This window comes from Dermacentor albipictus, unplaced genomic scaffold, assembly GCF_038994185.2.
Source record: "Dermacentor albipictus isolate Rhodes 1998 colony unplaced genomic scaffold, USDA_Dalb.pri_finalv2 scaffold_11, whole genome shotgun sequence".
Classification (NCBI taxonomy): Eukaryota; Metazoa; Arthropoda; class Arachnida; order Ixodida; family Ixodidae; genus Dermacentor; species Dermacentor albipictus.
The window spans coordinates 10,341,183-10,359,975 of record NW_027225565.1 but is presented as its reverse complement, the minus strand read 5'-3'; the positions used below and the strand labels follow the sequence as shown (position 1 = coordinate 10,359,975).

The 18,793-nt window shown below is 43.4% G+C and overlaps 1 protein-coding gene across 3 annotated transcripts in view; it reads right to left on the bottom strand.

Moving 5' to 3' along the window:
* Window positions 1-18,793, bottom strand: part of LOC139051392 (centromere protein I-like) — a 118,676-nt gene that overhangs the window by 23,774 nt on the left and 76,109 nt on the right. For 2 of the 3 annotated variants that reach the window (XM_070528411.1, XM_070528412.1), the window contains 3 exons: window positions 16,505-16,658; window positions 10,265-10,399; window positions 9,232-9,356 (listed from right to left, as the gene is read on the bottom strand). In XM_070528411.1, the coding sequence (XP_070384512.1) occupies window positions 9,232-9,356; window positions 10,265-10,399; window positions 16,505-16,658 (414 nt within the window). Of the gene's footprint in view, window positions 1-9,231; window positions 9,357-10,253; window positions 10,400-16,504; window positions 16,659-18,793 lie in introns of all 3 variants that reach the window. The other variant, XR_011509372.1, reaches the window with a different exon arrangement.

Here is an 18,793-nt window from a genome sequence, read left to right as displayed (position 1 = left end):
CATTTTTGTCTCGATAATTTTATTCCAAACAAAGTTAAAAAGAAGTCCAAACGTAATCCGTGGATTACACAAAAAGTACTGCAACTTAAACGAAAACTAAAAAGGCTAAAGCGACAGCATGCCCTTTGCACTGAAATCCAGAACATTCAAGAGGCCTTGAATCAGGCTGTATTCAAGGCTAAGCAACGGCATTTTCAATATACCCTGCCTAGCTTTATGCGCAGTGCACCAGAAAAATTCTGGAACCATCTAGCTAGCACAAAGAGACCCACTGATTGCATAGTGCACAACGGCGTAACTGTTACTGAGAAGCGATGTATAGCGGAACATTTTAATCAATTTCTTCACAGCGTATATTCAAGTGTGTCGAACCATGTACCCTTCAGCCGTACCCCTTGTTATGTTGACCCTGCTGTTATATCGACGACTGATGTGGTTTCTATACTGCTAACTTTAACAACGAAATCATCACCAGGACCGGATAACATCCCCAATGTCTTTTTGCGCCGCTATGCAGAGATGACTGCACGTTTTCTAGTGCACATTTTTAGTGTATCTTCATCTTCTGCCACCCTTCCCAAAGATAGGCAATCGGCTCGGGTTGTACTGGCGTTTAAGAATGGCGAAGCGACATTAATAAAGAACTATCGACCGATTTCCCTTACTTCAGCTTGCTGCAAACTATTGGAACATGTTAAAGCTAACCAGTTAAAGAATTCTTAACTGACAACAGCATCCTCACACCAGTACAGTATGGCTTTAGGATGGGGTTTTCCACCGTCCCTCAGTTGGCTTCAGTCATCCACAGCTTTGCTAACATTCTTGATAAACCTGGTCAGATTGATGTTATATTCCTGGATTACAGAAAAGCATTTGATCTTGTTTGTTACCATAAACTAATTGAGAAGCATGAAATCATAAAACTGCCGCCATACTTAATTAGCTGGATCTCTGCATACTTAATTAAACGCAAACAATTCGTTAGCATAAGCGACTGCCCTTCGGATGAAGTGCCAGTTACTTCCGGTGTTCCTCAAGGCAGCGTGCTTGGCCCCTTGTTATTTTTAATATATATTAATGATATTGTAGAAGTAATCGCTCACCCTGTTCAATTAAGAGTGTTTGCTGATGATCATGTTTTATTAAATGAAATTAAATGCCACGAAGATCAATCCCCTTAAGGGGATATGTGGGGTTTTGAATGATTTTCTTTAATATTTGAGCTAGAATGATGAAAATTTCTAGGTTTATGTAGTTTTATGGAGAAGTCTAAAATATAAAGTTTATTTTAATGTATTTTATACCATTCTTTCTTAACAGACACATTTTTGTAAAAAAGTTTTGTCATGTTTCTAAAAAAAAATGTGCTGCATATTTTTTGTTGCACTTTTTACCATTACAACTTACACTAATCAAGGAGTGCTCCAAGACAAGTTTGGTCATTCTAGCTTCTCCAAAACAAAAGTTGTAAGCATTCGAACTTCATGTTAGCAGTACAGGCATGATTACTTAGATCAATATTGTCATTTATTTTAATTTATAGCTTTACCTTGCATTATTTGGTAGTCTTACGGCACTTACTGAGCCCTAATGTTTCAAATGAAAGAAGAATGATTAAAACTGGACTTGTGGAAGCTGAGAAAACCTTATCAGAAGACTGCGTACAGGCTTAAAAATTGAAACTGAGAAAATCGCAAAAAAGGCAAGGCATTGTTCTCAAGAGTTGTGCAACCAATAAAATAGCTTTATTTAATAGCTAACACATTAATATGCCCCAGGGGAATAATCGGTGCATGGTTTTTCATGGCGTCGCCACTTTGCTGCGTGAAGAAAGGCGGCTCAAGCTGCCTGCTTTCGCTCTGCACTACTGAGACGGTGACTGTCTTTCTCTTCTGCTCTTTGGATGCCCTTGCTGCTTTGTTGTATTTGCATTTCTCGTAGAATACGAGACGAGGCTTCTTTCATCCCTGCATTGTACCTCATTACTGCTTCTGCAACCGCAGTTTCTACTGCAAATAGGGAGGCATGTTTGGTCTTTGGCATGAGGGACCGGATCACAGAATGCAGTGATTCGTTTGCATTTTGTGTCTTGCCTCTGTGGCAGCGCTGCAAGAGTTTTTTTGTCAGCAAGTTGTTCATAGACAGGCAGGAGTGCCCTACTAACATGCTATGGGAAGCTCCGGTGCTTTGGAAGTGGTTCTCCTCTAGCAGTAGCAGCATTCTGTTCGCACCATGAGTTGGCACCACTTGGGCACAGGCTGTGATTTGGGTGTTGATCAGTTGAACATATGTGATGATAGGCTGCCATTACCACTTCGTGCATACCATCTATGTTGCCCACGTTAGACTTCAGTGCCGAGCCGTAATAATTGGTGAGCTTTGCGAGGTCACCTGTCAGTCGACCTTTGCCACTCAGCCTCTCACCATGCTGTTTTGTGCTTGTGGATGAGGTTGCGAAGAACAGTGCCCATCCGCTTCTGCACATGGTTAATGCAGTCTTCCTTCTCTCCATTTATGTAACCATAAACTTTAACCTCTTCGAGTGCGCGGAAAGACCTGCCGTCTCCATCGCAAAGCACTAGGGTGTAGCGCAAACCATGGCACAACAGGTAGCGTTCAAAGAGGGCAACAGCTGCCTCTGGTTCCATCTGGCCGAATTTACTATCAGTATTTTTCTGGCACACGTGATTTTCTTTCCAGGCATTGTACCCAGGATCTTCCTTTGGTGGTGCACGTTTGCAGCCCCAGACAGAAGTTTGATAGTACCTTGAAATCTAGCACATATCCTGAAAACAACTCGATTAATGCAGCCACACCAATATGGGACAGGTGCCCCCTAATCATGCAAGTGCCATCGAAACAAACTGCAATGTTTCCAGTCTGTCCGAAATCCAGCACTTTGTAAAGTTCCTGTACTGCTGAAGCAGAGTTAGAAAGCACCTTTGCACAAGCCTCCACTGCAGCTGTGTTCAGTCTTCCCTTCAAGTGTCCTTGGTACGACTTGTGGTGCAGGCCCTCTGTGGGATATCACCATAGCTGAAAATAAGTCGTTTAGAGCTTGTTGCCCGTTTCCGGTACTTTGAACGGCATGGGCAGCGAGAATGTTTATCTCAACCGGGTTAGATTTTGCCGTTCCCGACATGCGCCTTGAGCTCCATTTCGTTTCCAACAGCCACAAAAGTCGCATTCCAGGCTCAGTTGCACCGCGATACCGTAATCATTTGCACCTCAGGCACACAGTCTTGCGAAGCAGTTCGTTGACAATATCGATGTCGACGGGCCCATGTCGTAGCACGTTGTTGCGAGCGTACGCAGCTTCCGCTCGGTGACCGAGAGAGACAATAAATCCAGTTTTTTTCGTCCGCCTTTTGTCGGAGCTGATCGCGATCGTCCTTGCTGAGGAACGTTGTGTCCTGGCATAGAGTTTCTCACTACAATACCTAGAGGGAAATCTGGCGCTGCTGCACTGTGGTATGCATGGTGATGCCGGTACATTGCGACTTTAGATTGGCATCGTTCGCGGAGAGACAGGCAAGCACCGTTCCGTCTGTCACAATGATTCATTTTTCACTAAAACTGCACATAAAAAGCTGTTTTAGCTTTATTATTACACAAAGACATGTTTTGTTTAACTATGAGAACTCTTTATTGCATGTATAATTATATAAAATTTAAAAAGTATCAGCGGGCCGCTAAAGTTGGAGGACAGACAAGATTCGCGCTCGCTTTGAAAGAGTTTGGCATCTGTTATTGCTTTTCTTCGCTTGGTCATGCATTGTAAGTGAGTAAAATTGAAACATTTCATGAAGATTTGACTTTAAGGACGCGTTATTTGTGTAGCCAAATCCACATTCTAGACGAAGCCTCTCACAACACCTGCCAACACGAGCCTCGCAGACACATATGCCATCATTCCCATGACGGCACGGCGCCCCTTAAGAAACTCCCATAGATGGCGGCGCCACATTTCCCTCTAGGTGTTATAGTGAGAAGCTCTATGGTTCCTGGCCGCCACTTCCAAGGGAGCTGGCAGTGGGTATCGTGGACTTGCCCGACGTCGTCGTCTCGTGCGCCGATTCGTCTTCTGATTGCGTGCCGTTGCCCGATGTTATCGTTGGCGAAACGAAGGAGTCCGCTAGCCTTTTAACGCTTTTCCTGTGCTTTTTCCCGAACTTGTGGACGATGCGGTACTTCCGATACGGTGGCATATCGCTAGTTCGCACGCCTCTTTACCCACTCTCAAAATGGCGGCACAAGCAAACGATATGCGGGCGGGCATGCGGCTGAACTTCGCGCGCGCGCCGCACGGGCCAGTGAGAAGCCTCCATTTCACCACATGATCACAAGCAGCAAATGATGGGCTCGCATTAGTTTTTTTTACTTTTCTGTGCTTTTGTCTGAATTGACGCGATACATGACGCTCATCAACACCTGTGCTCATCTATGGCGGGAAAAAGAGCTGAAGAGTCGCTCTTTCAAATGAGGCCAAGATAGCCGTGTAATGGCGGACGGCTACGAAATGCAGCACCGCCGAATATGGACGTGTTTTGCGATGTTTTCACAAGAAACCACGTCGAGTTTGCTCGTTTGTTTGATAATTTCTTTTAAAACTACGCGCCTCAAAGGCCCGAAACTTCGGCTATGGGTGGAAATAATTACGAATATCACAAAATTGAAAAAAAAAACTATTTTTTTCGAGATTTCTCAATTGCAAAGACCCGCGTACCCCCTTAAATTCTACCCTTCAGAGCATTTATTCTTGGTGCCAGCAGTGGAACATGGAGCTTAACATTATAACACAGTTTCTATGAGAATTACTAAAAAAAAGTACCCTTTACCGTTTACTTATGATCTTGCATCTCAACCCTTATCCGAAGTCGAGGAATATAGGTACCTGGGGGTTATCATAACGCATAATCTTTCCTGGAACAAGCATATCTCTACTACATGTGCTTCAGCTTTAGGAAAACTTGGTCTGCTCAGGCATAAATTAAAGATGGTACCCCCAAAAACCAAGCTGTTGGCTTACAACTGTATTATAAGGCCTACACTAGAATATGTGGCAATTGTTTAGGACCCGTACACGAAATGTAACATCGATGCATTAGAAAAAATTCAGCGAAAAGCGAAAAGATATTTTCTAAATATCGTCCAACTGACTCTCACTCAAACTTAATGAAAATGAATAATATACAAACACTAAACTTGCAAAGGATAATTCAAAGGATTAAGTTCCTCTATCTGCTTCAGAACAATCAGCTATCTGTTAATCTGCAGCAATACATACAACCGCTACAGGCACGTACCCAGGATTTTTTTTCGGAGGGGGGGGGGGGGCCACCACCTCCACCATCATCATCATCATCATCATCATCATCATCATCATTTTTTATGTCCACTGCAGGACGAAGGCCTCTCCCTGCGATCTCCATTTACCCCTGTCCTGCGCCAACCGATTCCAACTAGCACCCGCGAATTTCCTAATTTCATCGCTCCACTTAGTGTTTTGTCGTCCTCGATTGCGTTTTCCTTCTCTTGGTACCCATTCTGTAACCCTAATGGTCCAACGGTTATCTAACCGGCGCATTACATGACCTGCCCAGCTACATTTTGTCCTCTTGATGTCAATTAGAATATCGTCTATACCCGTTCGCTCTCTGATCCAAACCGCTCTCTTTCTCTCTCTTAACGCTATGCCTAGCAATCTTCGTTCGATCGCTCTTTGCGCGGTCCTTAACTCATTCTCAAGTCTCTGCCCCATATGTCAGCACTGGCAAAATGCACTGATTGCACACCTTACTTTTCAATAATAATGGTAAGCTTCCAGTCAGGAGCAGGCAATGTCTGCCGTATGCGATCCAACCTATTTTTATTCTTCTGTGAATTTCCTTCTCATGATCAGGGTTCCCTGTGATTAATTGACTTAGGTAAACGTACTCCTTCACAGTCTCTAGTGGCCGACTGGCGATCCTGATCTCTTGTTCCTTTGCCCGGCTATTTATCATTATCGTCATCGTCTGCATATTAATATTCAACCCCACTCTTACACTCTCTCTGTTAAGGTCTCCAATCATTTCTTGTAACTCGTCTGCATTGTTGTTGAATAGAACAATGTCATCGGCAAACCGAAGGTTGCCGAGATATTTGCCGTCGATCTTTACTCCTAAGCCTTCCCAGTTCAATAGCTTGACTTCATCTAAGCACGCAGTGAATAGCTTTGGAGAAATTTTGTCTCCCTGTCTGACCCATTTCCCTATAGGTATCTCCCTGCTTTTCTTGTGTAGAATTAAGGTAGCTCTAGAACCTCTGTATATATTCTTATGCGAAGGACGAGCCAGTAAGACGAGAAACTATTTACAGATTATATTTACAACAACGGTTGCAGTGCTGACCGGTTAGATTCACAGCGCGAGCCCAGTTTGTTCTTCCTCCTCTTTTCTGGAGTGATGGCGCCCACGCACCTCGTTCAAACAAACAAATACCACACGCATATAGCAATATTTTTCAAGCTTTTTACGTAAGCGTTCTGTAGTCCTTGATTACGTAGTGCCTCTAGACTGCTGGTATCTCTACTGAATCAAATTCATTTTCGTAATCTATATAAGCCACATAGAGAGGCTTATTGTACTCTGCATATTTCGCAATAACTTGATTGATGACATGGATGTGATCCATTGTGAGGTATCTCTTCCTGAAGCCAGCCTGTTCCCTTGGTTGACAAAATTCAGTGTTGCCCTTATTCTATTGGAGATTATTTTGGTAAATATCTTATATAATCTTATATAATACTGGGAGCAAGCTAGTGGTCCTATAATTTTTCAATTCTTTAACGTCTCCTTTTTTGTGGATTAGTATAATGTCCGCATTCTTCCAACTTTCTGGGACCCTTGCAGTCGATATACATTTCGTATAAAGAGCCGCCAGTTTTCTAAGCATTATGTCTCCTCCATCTTTGATTAAATGGACTGTTATTCCACCTTCTCCTCCTGCTCTTCATCGTTTCATGTCTTGCAGGGCCCTTCTGACCTCATCGCTAGTTATAGGAGAGTTTCTGTATCCTGTTCATTACTGTTTCTAAGTGAGGTATCGTGACTCCTCTGGGTACTGTATACAGGTCAGCTTACAATTTTTCCGCTGCTTTTACTGTTTCTTCGAGATTGCTTATGATATTATCCCTCTTATCTTTTAGTGCATACATCATGGTTTGTCCTATGCCAGGTTTCTTTTTTACTGATTTCAGGCTGCGTTCATTTTTTACGGCTTCTTCTGTCTTTCACATGTTATAGTTTCGAATATCAGTTATTTTCGCCTTGTGGATCAGTTTTGACAGTTCCGCGAATTGCGTAACGCAGTGCGGCCGCCAGTCCCATACAACCGCGTAGAGCGCAGGACTCTGCGATTCTAGACGTACTGCGCTCACCGAGAAAGGTTAGACAAAAACCCACATAAGCACCAGCAGAGAAGTGGCTACGTGAGGCGGTTCGACCGATAACTGTAGAAGCGTCATTCAAAGCAGGTAATTATTCTCCACTTCTGGCTGCGTTTTCTCTACTCCTTTTTTAAATAAAAAGATGTTGATCCATAAATATTCTCATAAACAACGGTTAACATTTTTATTATTCGCTTTTGCTTGCATTTTGGCTGTTGCGTTGGCTCTCTGCCTTTGTAGATCGCTTAATTTCTCAACTCCTTGCGATTTTTGTTTCCGGTTTCCAATATTGCACGAAAAGTGCTATACAATTAAGGAAAAACAGACGCGGTAACTGGCGACAGTCATCTTGCTTATGGGTTTAAGGGTTATTGCAAGGTTTCATGATGGACGCTCTTTCACATCATTTTATTTCCCACCTTATCTAACCCATATCACGTGTATATGGTTCCGGGCATCTGGCAGTGTCGCAGCGAGCCGTAACTCAAGGAAACAATGAAGCAAAGGGAAAAGTTAAACGCAATTGGTGTTTTCTCTGGCCACAGCTCGTTCCATGAGAGTACAGACCAGCTGAGTAACAGCCGCATCCCTCTGCTGGTCCCAGGATCAGCCCAAACAAAGAAGGTTCAACTAACAAAAGCAACAGCTATGCGCGTGATGGTTGAATAGATGGTGACAACTGAGCGCATCTCGAGTTAATCACGCGGGTGCGGAACCTATCAGAAAACTGTCCTTCACATTACAAGAAATGCCGATAACTACCGCCATCTAAAAGGAGTGGAAAAGGCAGCATAAGGCTGACCGATGAACAGCTGCCAAGTCTCCACATTAATCTTGCAGCGCTTTAGGAATGTGTGAGGAGTGGTGGCGTGGGTGGGGGGGGGTATGCCACTTGATTTCGGGAGGGGGGGGGGGGGGGCGGGCCGCCCCGGGCCCCCCCCTGGGTACGTGCCTGAACCGCTAACAGGGTGATTAACAAGGCACCAGCATGCCAAGTCATTAACTCCATATTTTGCCATGACCAACACCTTTAAATATTCCTTGTTTCCTCGCACAACAACCGAATGGAATAACTTGCCCATATCGCTTCTTATTAACACTGAAAGCATTGAGAGCTGAACATGAGACAGTTAAAAAATGTTTGATACTGTTTAATCTTGTCTTAGTGCAGTGTTTCGGAAATTGATATTTTTTATTTTCCTGCAATCATTCCATGATAATTCTTATTTTTGTTTTGCTACTCACATACTCTTGTATTTCCTTGTTGTTGTTGTTGTTTTTTCCTTTACTTCTGCACCTCCTGCAAAGGCCACTACAAGGCCTGCAGTATTTTCTAAATAAAATAAAATAAGTATGAAAACAACAGATAATGAATCCAAGGATAGCATAAGGTAAATCAATTGTTTTAATTGAAAGAAAAGTGAAAGAAAAAACAGTGACTCCAAGCATTACACAGTAAAATTGACTGAGTGATAATCATCATCGATCAGTCAAATGATGACAGATGATTTAATGTGCAAACACAATAATGAACACTGCCAAATGAGCCCTCTGGAAATTCAAAAAGTTTCATGAAAGAATTGTCATCTGCCTGAGAGTTGGCCAAAGAAACACTGCTTCTTTATGCTACTGTTCAGGTGGATGACAATAGTTCCCTTTCAGTAATGAACACTGTGAGCATGTTATTGCATTTCCACTAATACTATCGTGTGTCTTTGCATGTTCATACCATATGCACAGAGCCAGATCACGTTTGTGTCCCTTTCCTTCAGAAACCGCTCGCTACTCCACTTCCTCCTTACCTCAGGTACATTTTGCAGACTCCATCGATGAGTAGTGGGTTACGTGAGAAGACTGGAAGCATTACAAATGCCCACTCGGGCAGGCATAGCATTATGACTCTTGCTTCTCTGAACACCTCCAGTCTCTGAAAAATAGAAGCAGGAAAAAACAGCAAGTGAGCCTTTCCACTGCGCTTCACCATTGTGAACTCACCCAACACAAGGAGGGAGAGACAGTAGGTATGTTCGGGCATTTCAAGCTAGTCAGGAAAACAGAAATCCACAATAAATAAATTGCCTGCCTTCACTGTGTTCAAAAACCAGACGCTGCCGAAAATATTGGTTATACACCAGGAGCTACAAAGCGCCACTGAGGGAGCATTGTACTGCAAGAATTGCTAAACGGGATTTTTTAAAGTAACCGAGAAAGAAGTAAAAAAAAAATTATGCAGATTCAATGCACATTTTAGCACCTACGTGAAGTGAAGCTTTTGTGAAGCAGTTAATGAAATGCTATAGATTTGTCCATTTCATTCCTGTGCCTTGGTGTAAAGGGAACTGGCGTGAGCATGTGCTCTTGAATACTCATGTACGCAATGTGACAACTCTTATATTGCCCCATATTTCTTCATTTCTTCTTATGCATTTTAAACGTACTGCCTGCTTCCTAACCAAGTTGTGGGCCATAGTGCAGAAATCATTGTCATCGTGAACATGCGACGATTATCTAATCTTCTCAAAGAGCTAGCTGGTATTCGGACTTAAGAAGTACACATGCAATTGTGGCCTAATGGTTAGAGCAGTGGGCTGCTGTGCCTTGGTTCCCCAGAACCAAGGAACCTTCCCTGCATCGGGCATGTAATTCAATTATTATTTTTTTACATATCCTGCAACCCCAGTTGGCCGAATGGTTACTTTCAAATCCGATTTCCTCAGCACAGCAGCTCAATGCTCTACCCATTCAACCACGGACTCCCTAGTGTATCGAGACATGCACTACACAGGATTGACAGGAAAGAAAAGTGGGCATTTCTTCTGCGCACCTCCCACATACCCAGGCCCGGTCGCCAACCCGCAAGACGTGACACACATAGTGACCCCAGTTGTGAACTATTCGGCAAGGAACCAGCAGCACCCAGCCAGCAGCCGCAATCAGGAAAGTCCAGGAGGGCTTGTAAGGACAGCTTTGCTTTAAAATACAGTGAACCCCGATTATACGACTTTCTCGGGACCACAAAAAAGCGTCGTAAAATCCAAACATAAATTATGCCTATAATGATACTACTTATTTCATGCAACAGATTTACGAGAAACTTCAATGTAAACTACTAACATACTCTGCAGGGCTTGGAAACCCAAATTATCAAAAACGTAAATGCGATAAGAATTAATGCTGCAGTACAGGTACCAATCATGCTTTATTCAAACGAACCTTTAGGGTACTCCACTGCCCACTGCCGCAATTCCTGCTAGCCGGTGCGAACTTTAAGAAAGATTGGCAAGTTTCTTTTGGACCTTGTTTGATACGTGAACCAAGAGCTTTCACTCGATTTGGGCAACGTCCAAAAGGAGGCCCTCTGCGGCATCTTGTGAACAGATGATGTTCCGGATGCCGTCTATGTGCCGTAGCACCTCGGCCAACGTGGTAGGCACAGGCACGACATTCGTGGCCTTGTCGTTGTCCTCGTCCAATGTCACAGCAGTGTCGGCACTAGGCAAAGCCTCCTCGATGGCGTCATCCAACGACGCCTCGCCGCAGATCACAACGCTGTCGTCGGCCTCCACATACTCGGCGATGGTCGTGGTGAGGTTTAAACCCTCGAAATCGTCGTTGGCAAAACCTGCATTGGACTCGAGTAGCATCGAGGTTGTTGCGTCCCCAGCAGAGGAGGCAGTCTCTCGCTTAAAGCCACAGTGCTTGAACGAGTTAGAGATTGTGCTTCGCGACACTGCGTTCCATGAACTGGCAATAAAATGCATAGCGTCGAGCACAGTGATCTTTTTTTCAAACTCGCTGCGCTCCATAGCCGCCAGCCGACGCTCCACTAACCACTTCTGGTACCCTTGCTTGACGCACTTAGTGATGCCGGCATCCAGCCAGCATCAGAACACGTGCGAAAAAACTCGGGCCTGTCCACGCTACCTTGCCAGCAATCTGCTGCTGGGAAACTGGAAAGAGAGAAACGCTTCCCTAACGCGACGAGGCCACGCCACCGAGAAGAGAGGGAGAAAGTGATTGTGGAGAAGAAAAGGCGCGAAAAGGCGTCTGCCTATAGAATAGGCAGACGCTTAAAGGATATGTTTGTATTAACTCAGGGCACAGAGATTTTAGTAGCTCAGAATAGACCTTTATGGATAGCATTTCTAGGTATTAAGGGAGCCTATGACAACGTAGACAGGGAATTGTTATGGGATATTCACAAGTACGAAGACACAGATGACGATTTCGCGAAGGTGCTAAGGGAGATTTACATAGAGAAAGCTGAGTACAAACTGTATGGGGTAGGCCGAAAATGTAATGAACTAGTGGAAATTCATCAAGGACTGAAGCAAGGGTGTCCTCTGTCTCCACTGTTGTTCACGCTTTATGTTAACGGCATAGAAGGACAACTAGAAAACAGTGAATTGAGGTGTGATTTATCTTATATTCATAATGGGCAAAGGGTGCAACAGAAGTGAACTAGGGTGGTTGCTTGAGCTAGTTGGTAATTCATGATCAAAAATAACATACAGTGCAAAAGACAAGGACTGCAAGGACGACATACACAGCGCTGACTTCCAACAACATTTAATTGCGTTGCCACATCGTGTGTATATATACAAGGCATGCGCAGAAAATGAAAGGCAGTCACATGGGGTGTTCTAACAGCAAGTCACTGAACTAAGAGCATGGTCACCAGAAAAATAAAAAAATATAAAAAAATCATTGCGATTTCTATCTGTTTAGATACGTGACTTCACCAGGGGTCAGCACGATAGAGGGGGCACTAACGCAAATACTATCAAGTTTTTTGATGAAATCAGCTTCTACAATTTCCCGTGTGAGCTGTGTCTCGCTAAAACTTCAGTATCTTCAAAGAGGGGCACGCAGCCGCAGTCCCAGCAATGGATGCCCAAGTGGCCTCGTACAGTGCTGTGGACGTTGTTACAGTGCTCTCTTAGTCGATCGTTTAAGCACCTGCCTGTCTGTCCAACATATTTACTGCCGCAAGACAGGGGAATTCGGTAGACTACATTTGTTGCGCACGTCACAATACGTTTTCTGTGCCCGACAGAGCAACAACTCTGATGCGATTTAGGCGCGTTTACACGCTTACAGAGCTTTGTCAATTTTTCTGGGGCTGAGAAAACGACTGTGATTCCTGCACGCTGACCAATTTTCTTTAGCCTGTGGGAGACATCATGCACATATGGTAGCACTGCAAACCTGCATCATTCAGCCAGCTGGTTCCCTGATTGAGCGGGCTCATCACATTTTGTGCGCCTCAGAAGCTGTTCCGCTATGGCTGAAATTAAGGCCAAAGGGTAACCAGCCCAAGAAAGGCGATCAACCTGAGCAGCAAGACTATGTTGCATCTGGTGTGGACACGATTTATTGAGGCTGTTAACGAGACATAACTTATAATACCTCGTTTAACGAGCTTTGAGTGTGCAGAGTTAAAGGGCAAGACTGGCTTCTTACTCCTCGGTTCGAAGCTCCAGCACACATGTTTGTTAGCAAGGCTCAGCCCGAGATCTAGAAAGCACAAGGAATCATTAGTGGGGACCTCATGCGTAAGTTCTAGAGGCTCCAGCTCTTTCTTAAAGATATCCAAGACTTCAGACACAGCAGGCTCAAAAGTGGGATTAGTGCAATCAATAAATATCAGGTAGTCGTCCACAAACCTGCACACTTTGACAACAGGGGACGTGGCTAGGTGACCATGAATAGTATTGCGATCATGATGAGCTAGATAAATATCACTTAGCACGGGCACCAGGCATGATCCTATACAAACATCATTCCATTGTATGTAATTTTGTTCATTCCATGAGATGTAAGTTGATTTCAAGTAGAAGGTGAGCAATTCAAGAAAGTCGCTAACAGAAACACCTGCAGCATTCTGAAAGGCAACTGATCCCAAGTCATCAATGCATTCTTCAACAACCAGAAGCAACTTGTCATGCGGAAGTGAATAGTACAGATCTTTAACGTCGATCGAGAACATCTTGAGTCCCTTTTCATTCGCTTTTAAACTAATAACTTCACCAGAATCTCTAATAAGGAAAGGATTGTCAATGATTAGAAGGTTTAGTTTATCTTGCAAAAACAAGCCAACAGCTTTCTGCCAAGTCGCTGCTTCAGTTACGATAACCCGCAGAGGGCAGTCATTCTTAAGCGTCTTAGCTGAAAAGAAAATGTCTAGGCTTAGCTTTTTAGTTTTTTCAATCACTTCTGCTAGCTTGTCAAGGCTAAGGGATTTGCATAGTTTTTTTGCTTTCAATTTGACATTAGCAAGGGAAACAGATAGAAATCGTAATGTTTTTAATTTTTTTATTTTTCTGGTGACCATGCTTCTAGTTGAGTGACTTGCTGTTAGAACACCCCATGTGACTGCCTTTCATTTTCTGCGCATGCCTTTTCTTGTATATACACACACGATGTGGCAATGCAATTAAATGTTGTTGGAAGTCAGCGCTGTGTATGTAGTCTTCGCAGTCCTTGTCTTTCGCGCTGTACATTATTTTTGGTGCAACAGAGGTCTGATGCATGTGGACGACATAGTACCAGTACTAGTAAGCAATGCAGGAGATTTACAGATACTTGCAAATATGTGTGGCAATGCAGCGAAAAATCTGGGCCTTAGGTTTAGCACAGAGAAATTGGGAATCGTGATCTCTAACGAGGATATAAGTGATTCCGTGGTATGAATTCACCAGCAAGCTGTGCCTATAGGGAAGCAATATAAATACCTCCGTGTATACATAAATAAGGAAAAAGCTTAATTAAGCACCCACCAAGATAATCTAAAAATAAAGAGGGAGTGGACTGCAGCAATAATGAAACATCGAGCACTTTGGGGCTACAATGAATATGAGGTGGTGCGTGGAATCTGGCAAGGAGTAATGGTACTAGCGCTAATGCTTGCAAGTGCCATTCTGTGAAGATTGACAGGCCGGATGGCTTGGGGTGCCCACGGTAAAACCATAAATGAGGAAGTGCAGGGTGGCATGGGTTGGGCCACTTCTGAAGCCAGAGAAGCACAGAGCAAAATTAGTTTTGAAGAAACACTCAGGAACATGGATGTCAACAAATGGGCGGCTAAAGTGCACTAGTATTTGTACCTAAAAAGTGTAAACATAGAATCGAGAAAGATGACAGGAGTTGCGCTAAGAAAGTTGGCAGCCATGCAGAAAGCAATTGAAAGTGTAAATAGACAACCAGGAGTCATCAAAAAAAAAAGTGAGAGAAACAGAGGGGGTTTAGGCACTTTTCTTTTTCTCTGTCTATGTTATTTCACATTGCCTATGCCAAATGGATGCAATGAATGAAAACAAAAATGACCATGCAGTTTTACAAGAATGAGAAGAAATTAGAAGAGAAAATCTGTATGATAGCACAGAGGGCAGTGCCTTGCTATTTGTGGCTCGAGCTGGTTGCCTAGAGACAAAAACACACCGGGGCAACTATTCGCAACAAGACGAGCCATTTGTCTGCTGCAGCAAAAATGCATAGACAACATAACACATCCTAATGGAATGTGACTGTATTCTTCCAGTGAGATCCACAGGTAACACATAACTTCCAGAAGTGCATGGATTTAAAGTGGACGGAAGCATCAACCCGTCAGCAGCCGAGATTAGCAAGAGAGGTTCGGAGTATCAGCGGTAAAAAATCAAGTAAGAGATTGATACAACCGGATCTGTTACAGGCATAGGTAGCAAGGTACATAGAGAAATTTTGAAGAAGAGAAAACAGATTAAGGAGATGTACACAAAGATGGCAGAAAGAACCTGAAAAAAAAAAAAAAAAAAACGTTAAGCACACAACGAGATGAGGACGGTGAAAGACAGGAGGCACACGAATTCGTGAAATGTACAGAATCGATTGTATACAGCACGCCAATTTCTTGTGGCAAGACTTATATAAATCAGAATGGGAGGTGTGCAAATGACTGCCTTCGTGAACACCATAGAAATGTTGTGGACAAGTGCGGAGGGTTTCTTGATGTGCACTGTAGGAAGTGTAAACTAGTAATGATCCTAGCGCTGTTTCCAGTTACAGCCTAAGCACAATTAACCTCCGGTGAAAAATTGAGTTGCATGGCAATCTATCAATAATGTACCATTGCCAGAAGGCTACCAACTGATGCATGAAATTATCGAGGCACAGATTATTGATAGTTTAGGAGATATCTGCATGTCCAAGTCATCGATTGCTTCACCTTCAAAGGAATTACAATACTTGCGTCGTCACCGATAGTTTTGCTCACGAGACGTTCAGCATGAAAAGCTTTTACATACCGCTTTCCGGGTCTCGAGAAATTGTTGTAGCACTTGGGTGTCTTCTGTCTTCTCTCACGGCACTCGTCTGGTTATGCGCTAAAAGATTTCTGTCATTTCTTAACAATACGGCCAAACAGCCACATTATTGGTAGAAAGAAAAGCATGTATATAGCATACCTGATTAACCCATGCAGGCAGGTGACTGTCACCGCTTCATTTCAAAGGGGATGCCAATAAGTTACCATCATCATCACCAATGATGGCGTCATCAATGCCACCATATCCTACTGGGTCACAATCACATATGGCATAGATTCAGCATGCTTCAACGGTGTCGACTGTGCCAGGGCGTGTTGTTTAGCAGGTTTAGCTGTATGACGCTTTTGGGTGCATTAAAAGGGCATCGTTGGAAGTATTGCATGTACAAATTTTGAATCATCGCCCATGCTAACCAATGAACACACATTACAACCTCTCCTCCAAGCTTTCTCCTCCACACAACTCCTCTCTGCAATCCAACCACTATGCTGACTTGTGCTGTCACAGTACCTAAACCTGTTAAACACCACAAAGAAAGCTTTGTTTTAATATGGGCTGATATGCACATAGCTAGGTACAACATTCTATGAGCCAAGGGCACCATGTTTGACAATCGATAAAATTGGGGTGTTACAAACTAGCACTCAATAAAAGACTCGATAAGTTACATGACTGAAAGTTTGTTCAACACAGAAGTTGCATACAGTCAGCCTTAGGACATGATCTCACTTTGGACAAGTGGAGTGATTATCTCAGATGACAGGCTCACCATGTAGTAAAACTCGAAGACAGGCAGCAGGATTTCGATAAGCCTGTTTGGGTGAAGTTGCACTAGAGCCATGCCGACATGCCCAATGCCAGTAATAAGGCGCTCCAATGCATTCATGGTTTCCTTCTCATAGGTCTTGACAAATACGGAATTCCTGCAGGAAAGTAGAGTTCTACAGACAGCCTTGCAAGAAGCAACAATGAACCACTATAAAACATTTACTAAGGTACAAATAGTAGTGCAGCTAGTCCACCAGCGCAACTATTCCACCAAGTCACAGGACTGAGAGACAGTCCAAAAGCAACAAAATAATCACTTGGAAGTTTTAGCATTGCACAATATTTCAGGTACAGCCAGCCATATATATCCCCTTAACCGTTTTGGACAAGCCCTCTTTATAAGAAGGCTCGTGCCCCCAAGGCGTTTAGGAAGAGTGCACCTCATCCTTACGGTATTTCTTCTCTCCTGGAGCATTTCTGTCAAGAGGCGCGTCATCATCATCAGCAGCAGCCTGGCCATGCCCACTGCAGGGCAAAGGCCTCTCCCATACTTTTCCAACTACCCTGGTCATCTTTTAATTGTGGCCATGTTGTCCCTGCAAACTTCTTAATGTCATCCGCCCACCTAACTTTCTGCCGCCCCCTGATATGCTTCCCTTCCCTTGGAATCCAGTCCGTAACCCTTAATGACCATCGGTTATCTTCCCTCCTCATTACATGTCCTGCCCATGCCCATTTCTTTTACTTGATTTCAACTCTTATCCCTTAATGTTGCACCCATCATTCTTTCCATAGCTCATTGCGTCGTCCTCAATTTAAGCAGAACCCTTTTCGTAAGCCTCCAGGTTTCTGCCCCATACGTGAGTACTGGTAAGACACAGGTGTTATAGAGGCGCTTGTCCGTGGCTTAATTGACATTTCAGTAGGCAGGTGGCAGTATGTGCCAGTTGATTTCGTTCTTTCTCATATATCTGGAGTGAATTTCTAGTGTGGCAACTAACATGTTCAAAATGGCAACTGATGGAGGCGATGCATGTATGGCCAGCCCGTCTTCCGGAAAAGGAGGAATTCCTTCATTGTCTTCTTTTGAAGATGATGGTTCAGACACCAAGAGGTATACTGTTTCAAGCATCGAAGACAAACCTGACGACGACTGAGGTCAGCAGCGCTTCGGACAGAGAAGACAAAGAGGAAGGCTTGCAGGACAACATCGCAAGTGCGCTTTTGTGGGCTAAAATTTATGACAACAGGATTTTGCCAAAGCCACCACTGTTTCCTTTTTTGTATCCTATAAAATATTTACTGCCAGCTCACCAGCTGAATTGTTTCAATATATTAATAGATCGATTGTTTTCAAGGCGGCGACATGGTTTTCATGACAGTTGATGAAACCAATAGGATAGCAACTCTGCGTAAATCACTTTGTTTGAGCTGTGCCACATACTGCCAAAGCTCCCTTAATCAAATAATGCACTCTTAGCATGCGCAGCTGATATGACAAAGAAAAAAAAATTCTGTGTATACTCTTTTCATAGATTTTGTTGATTAGCAGCAGGTGGCCGGTGCTTTTATAATATGCAATAGAATAAAAATAAACTTCAGTATTCTACTTTTATTTGTTTACGAGTAATGTTTTTCTGCGATATTTGCAATCAGCGATAAAAAATTAAGCTTCCTGGTTAAGAAATTTCTTGATAAAACAAAATAGCTACGGGGGTATTTAACCACAGTCAAACACATGAATTTCAGACCTTAATGCCATTTGCTGCGTTCTGGCTACACATTCTATACGCTAAAGAACGCTGGCCTAGTTTTCGAGATGAGCTGCTGGATCATTTATCGAAACTGTTTCGTACAGTAAAAGTTAGTGCAATGTTTCCTGTGTTTATATCCTAGCGCACAGTGACTGCCTAACCGAGTAGCTGGAGTATACGCACAATGAAAGACTATTTCTCTTGACTCAATTATCGAACCTCCTGCGCTGAGGAATAGAACACAGTACCATAGCACTTTTGTAGTTCTTATGTTCAAGGACATATTCCTGCACCTGGGACCTTGACAAAAACTTGATGCATTTGTAATGCAGTGAAAAAAAATACTTTTGAACTGCTAGTGAGAATGTGCCACTATGCTGCAGAGTCTTGCAGATGACTCCCACTGAGTTGGCAATGGTCAACCCAAGTGGCACTTCCTGAACACGTCAAAGATTGCTGAGGCCACAGACAGCATTCCAAGCAATCGAGATAGCCTCTAGAGCATGTAATTTGTTTGTGGTGGATTCGTAACTTAT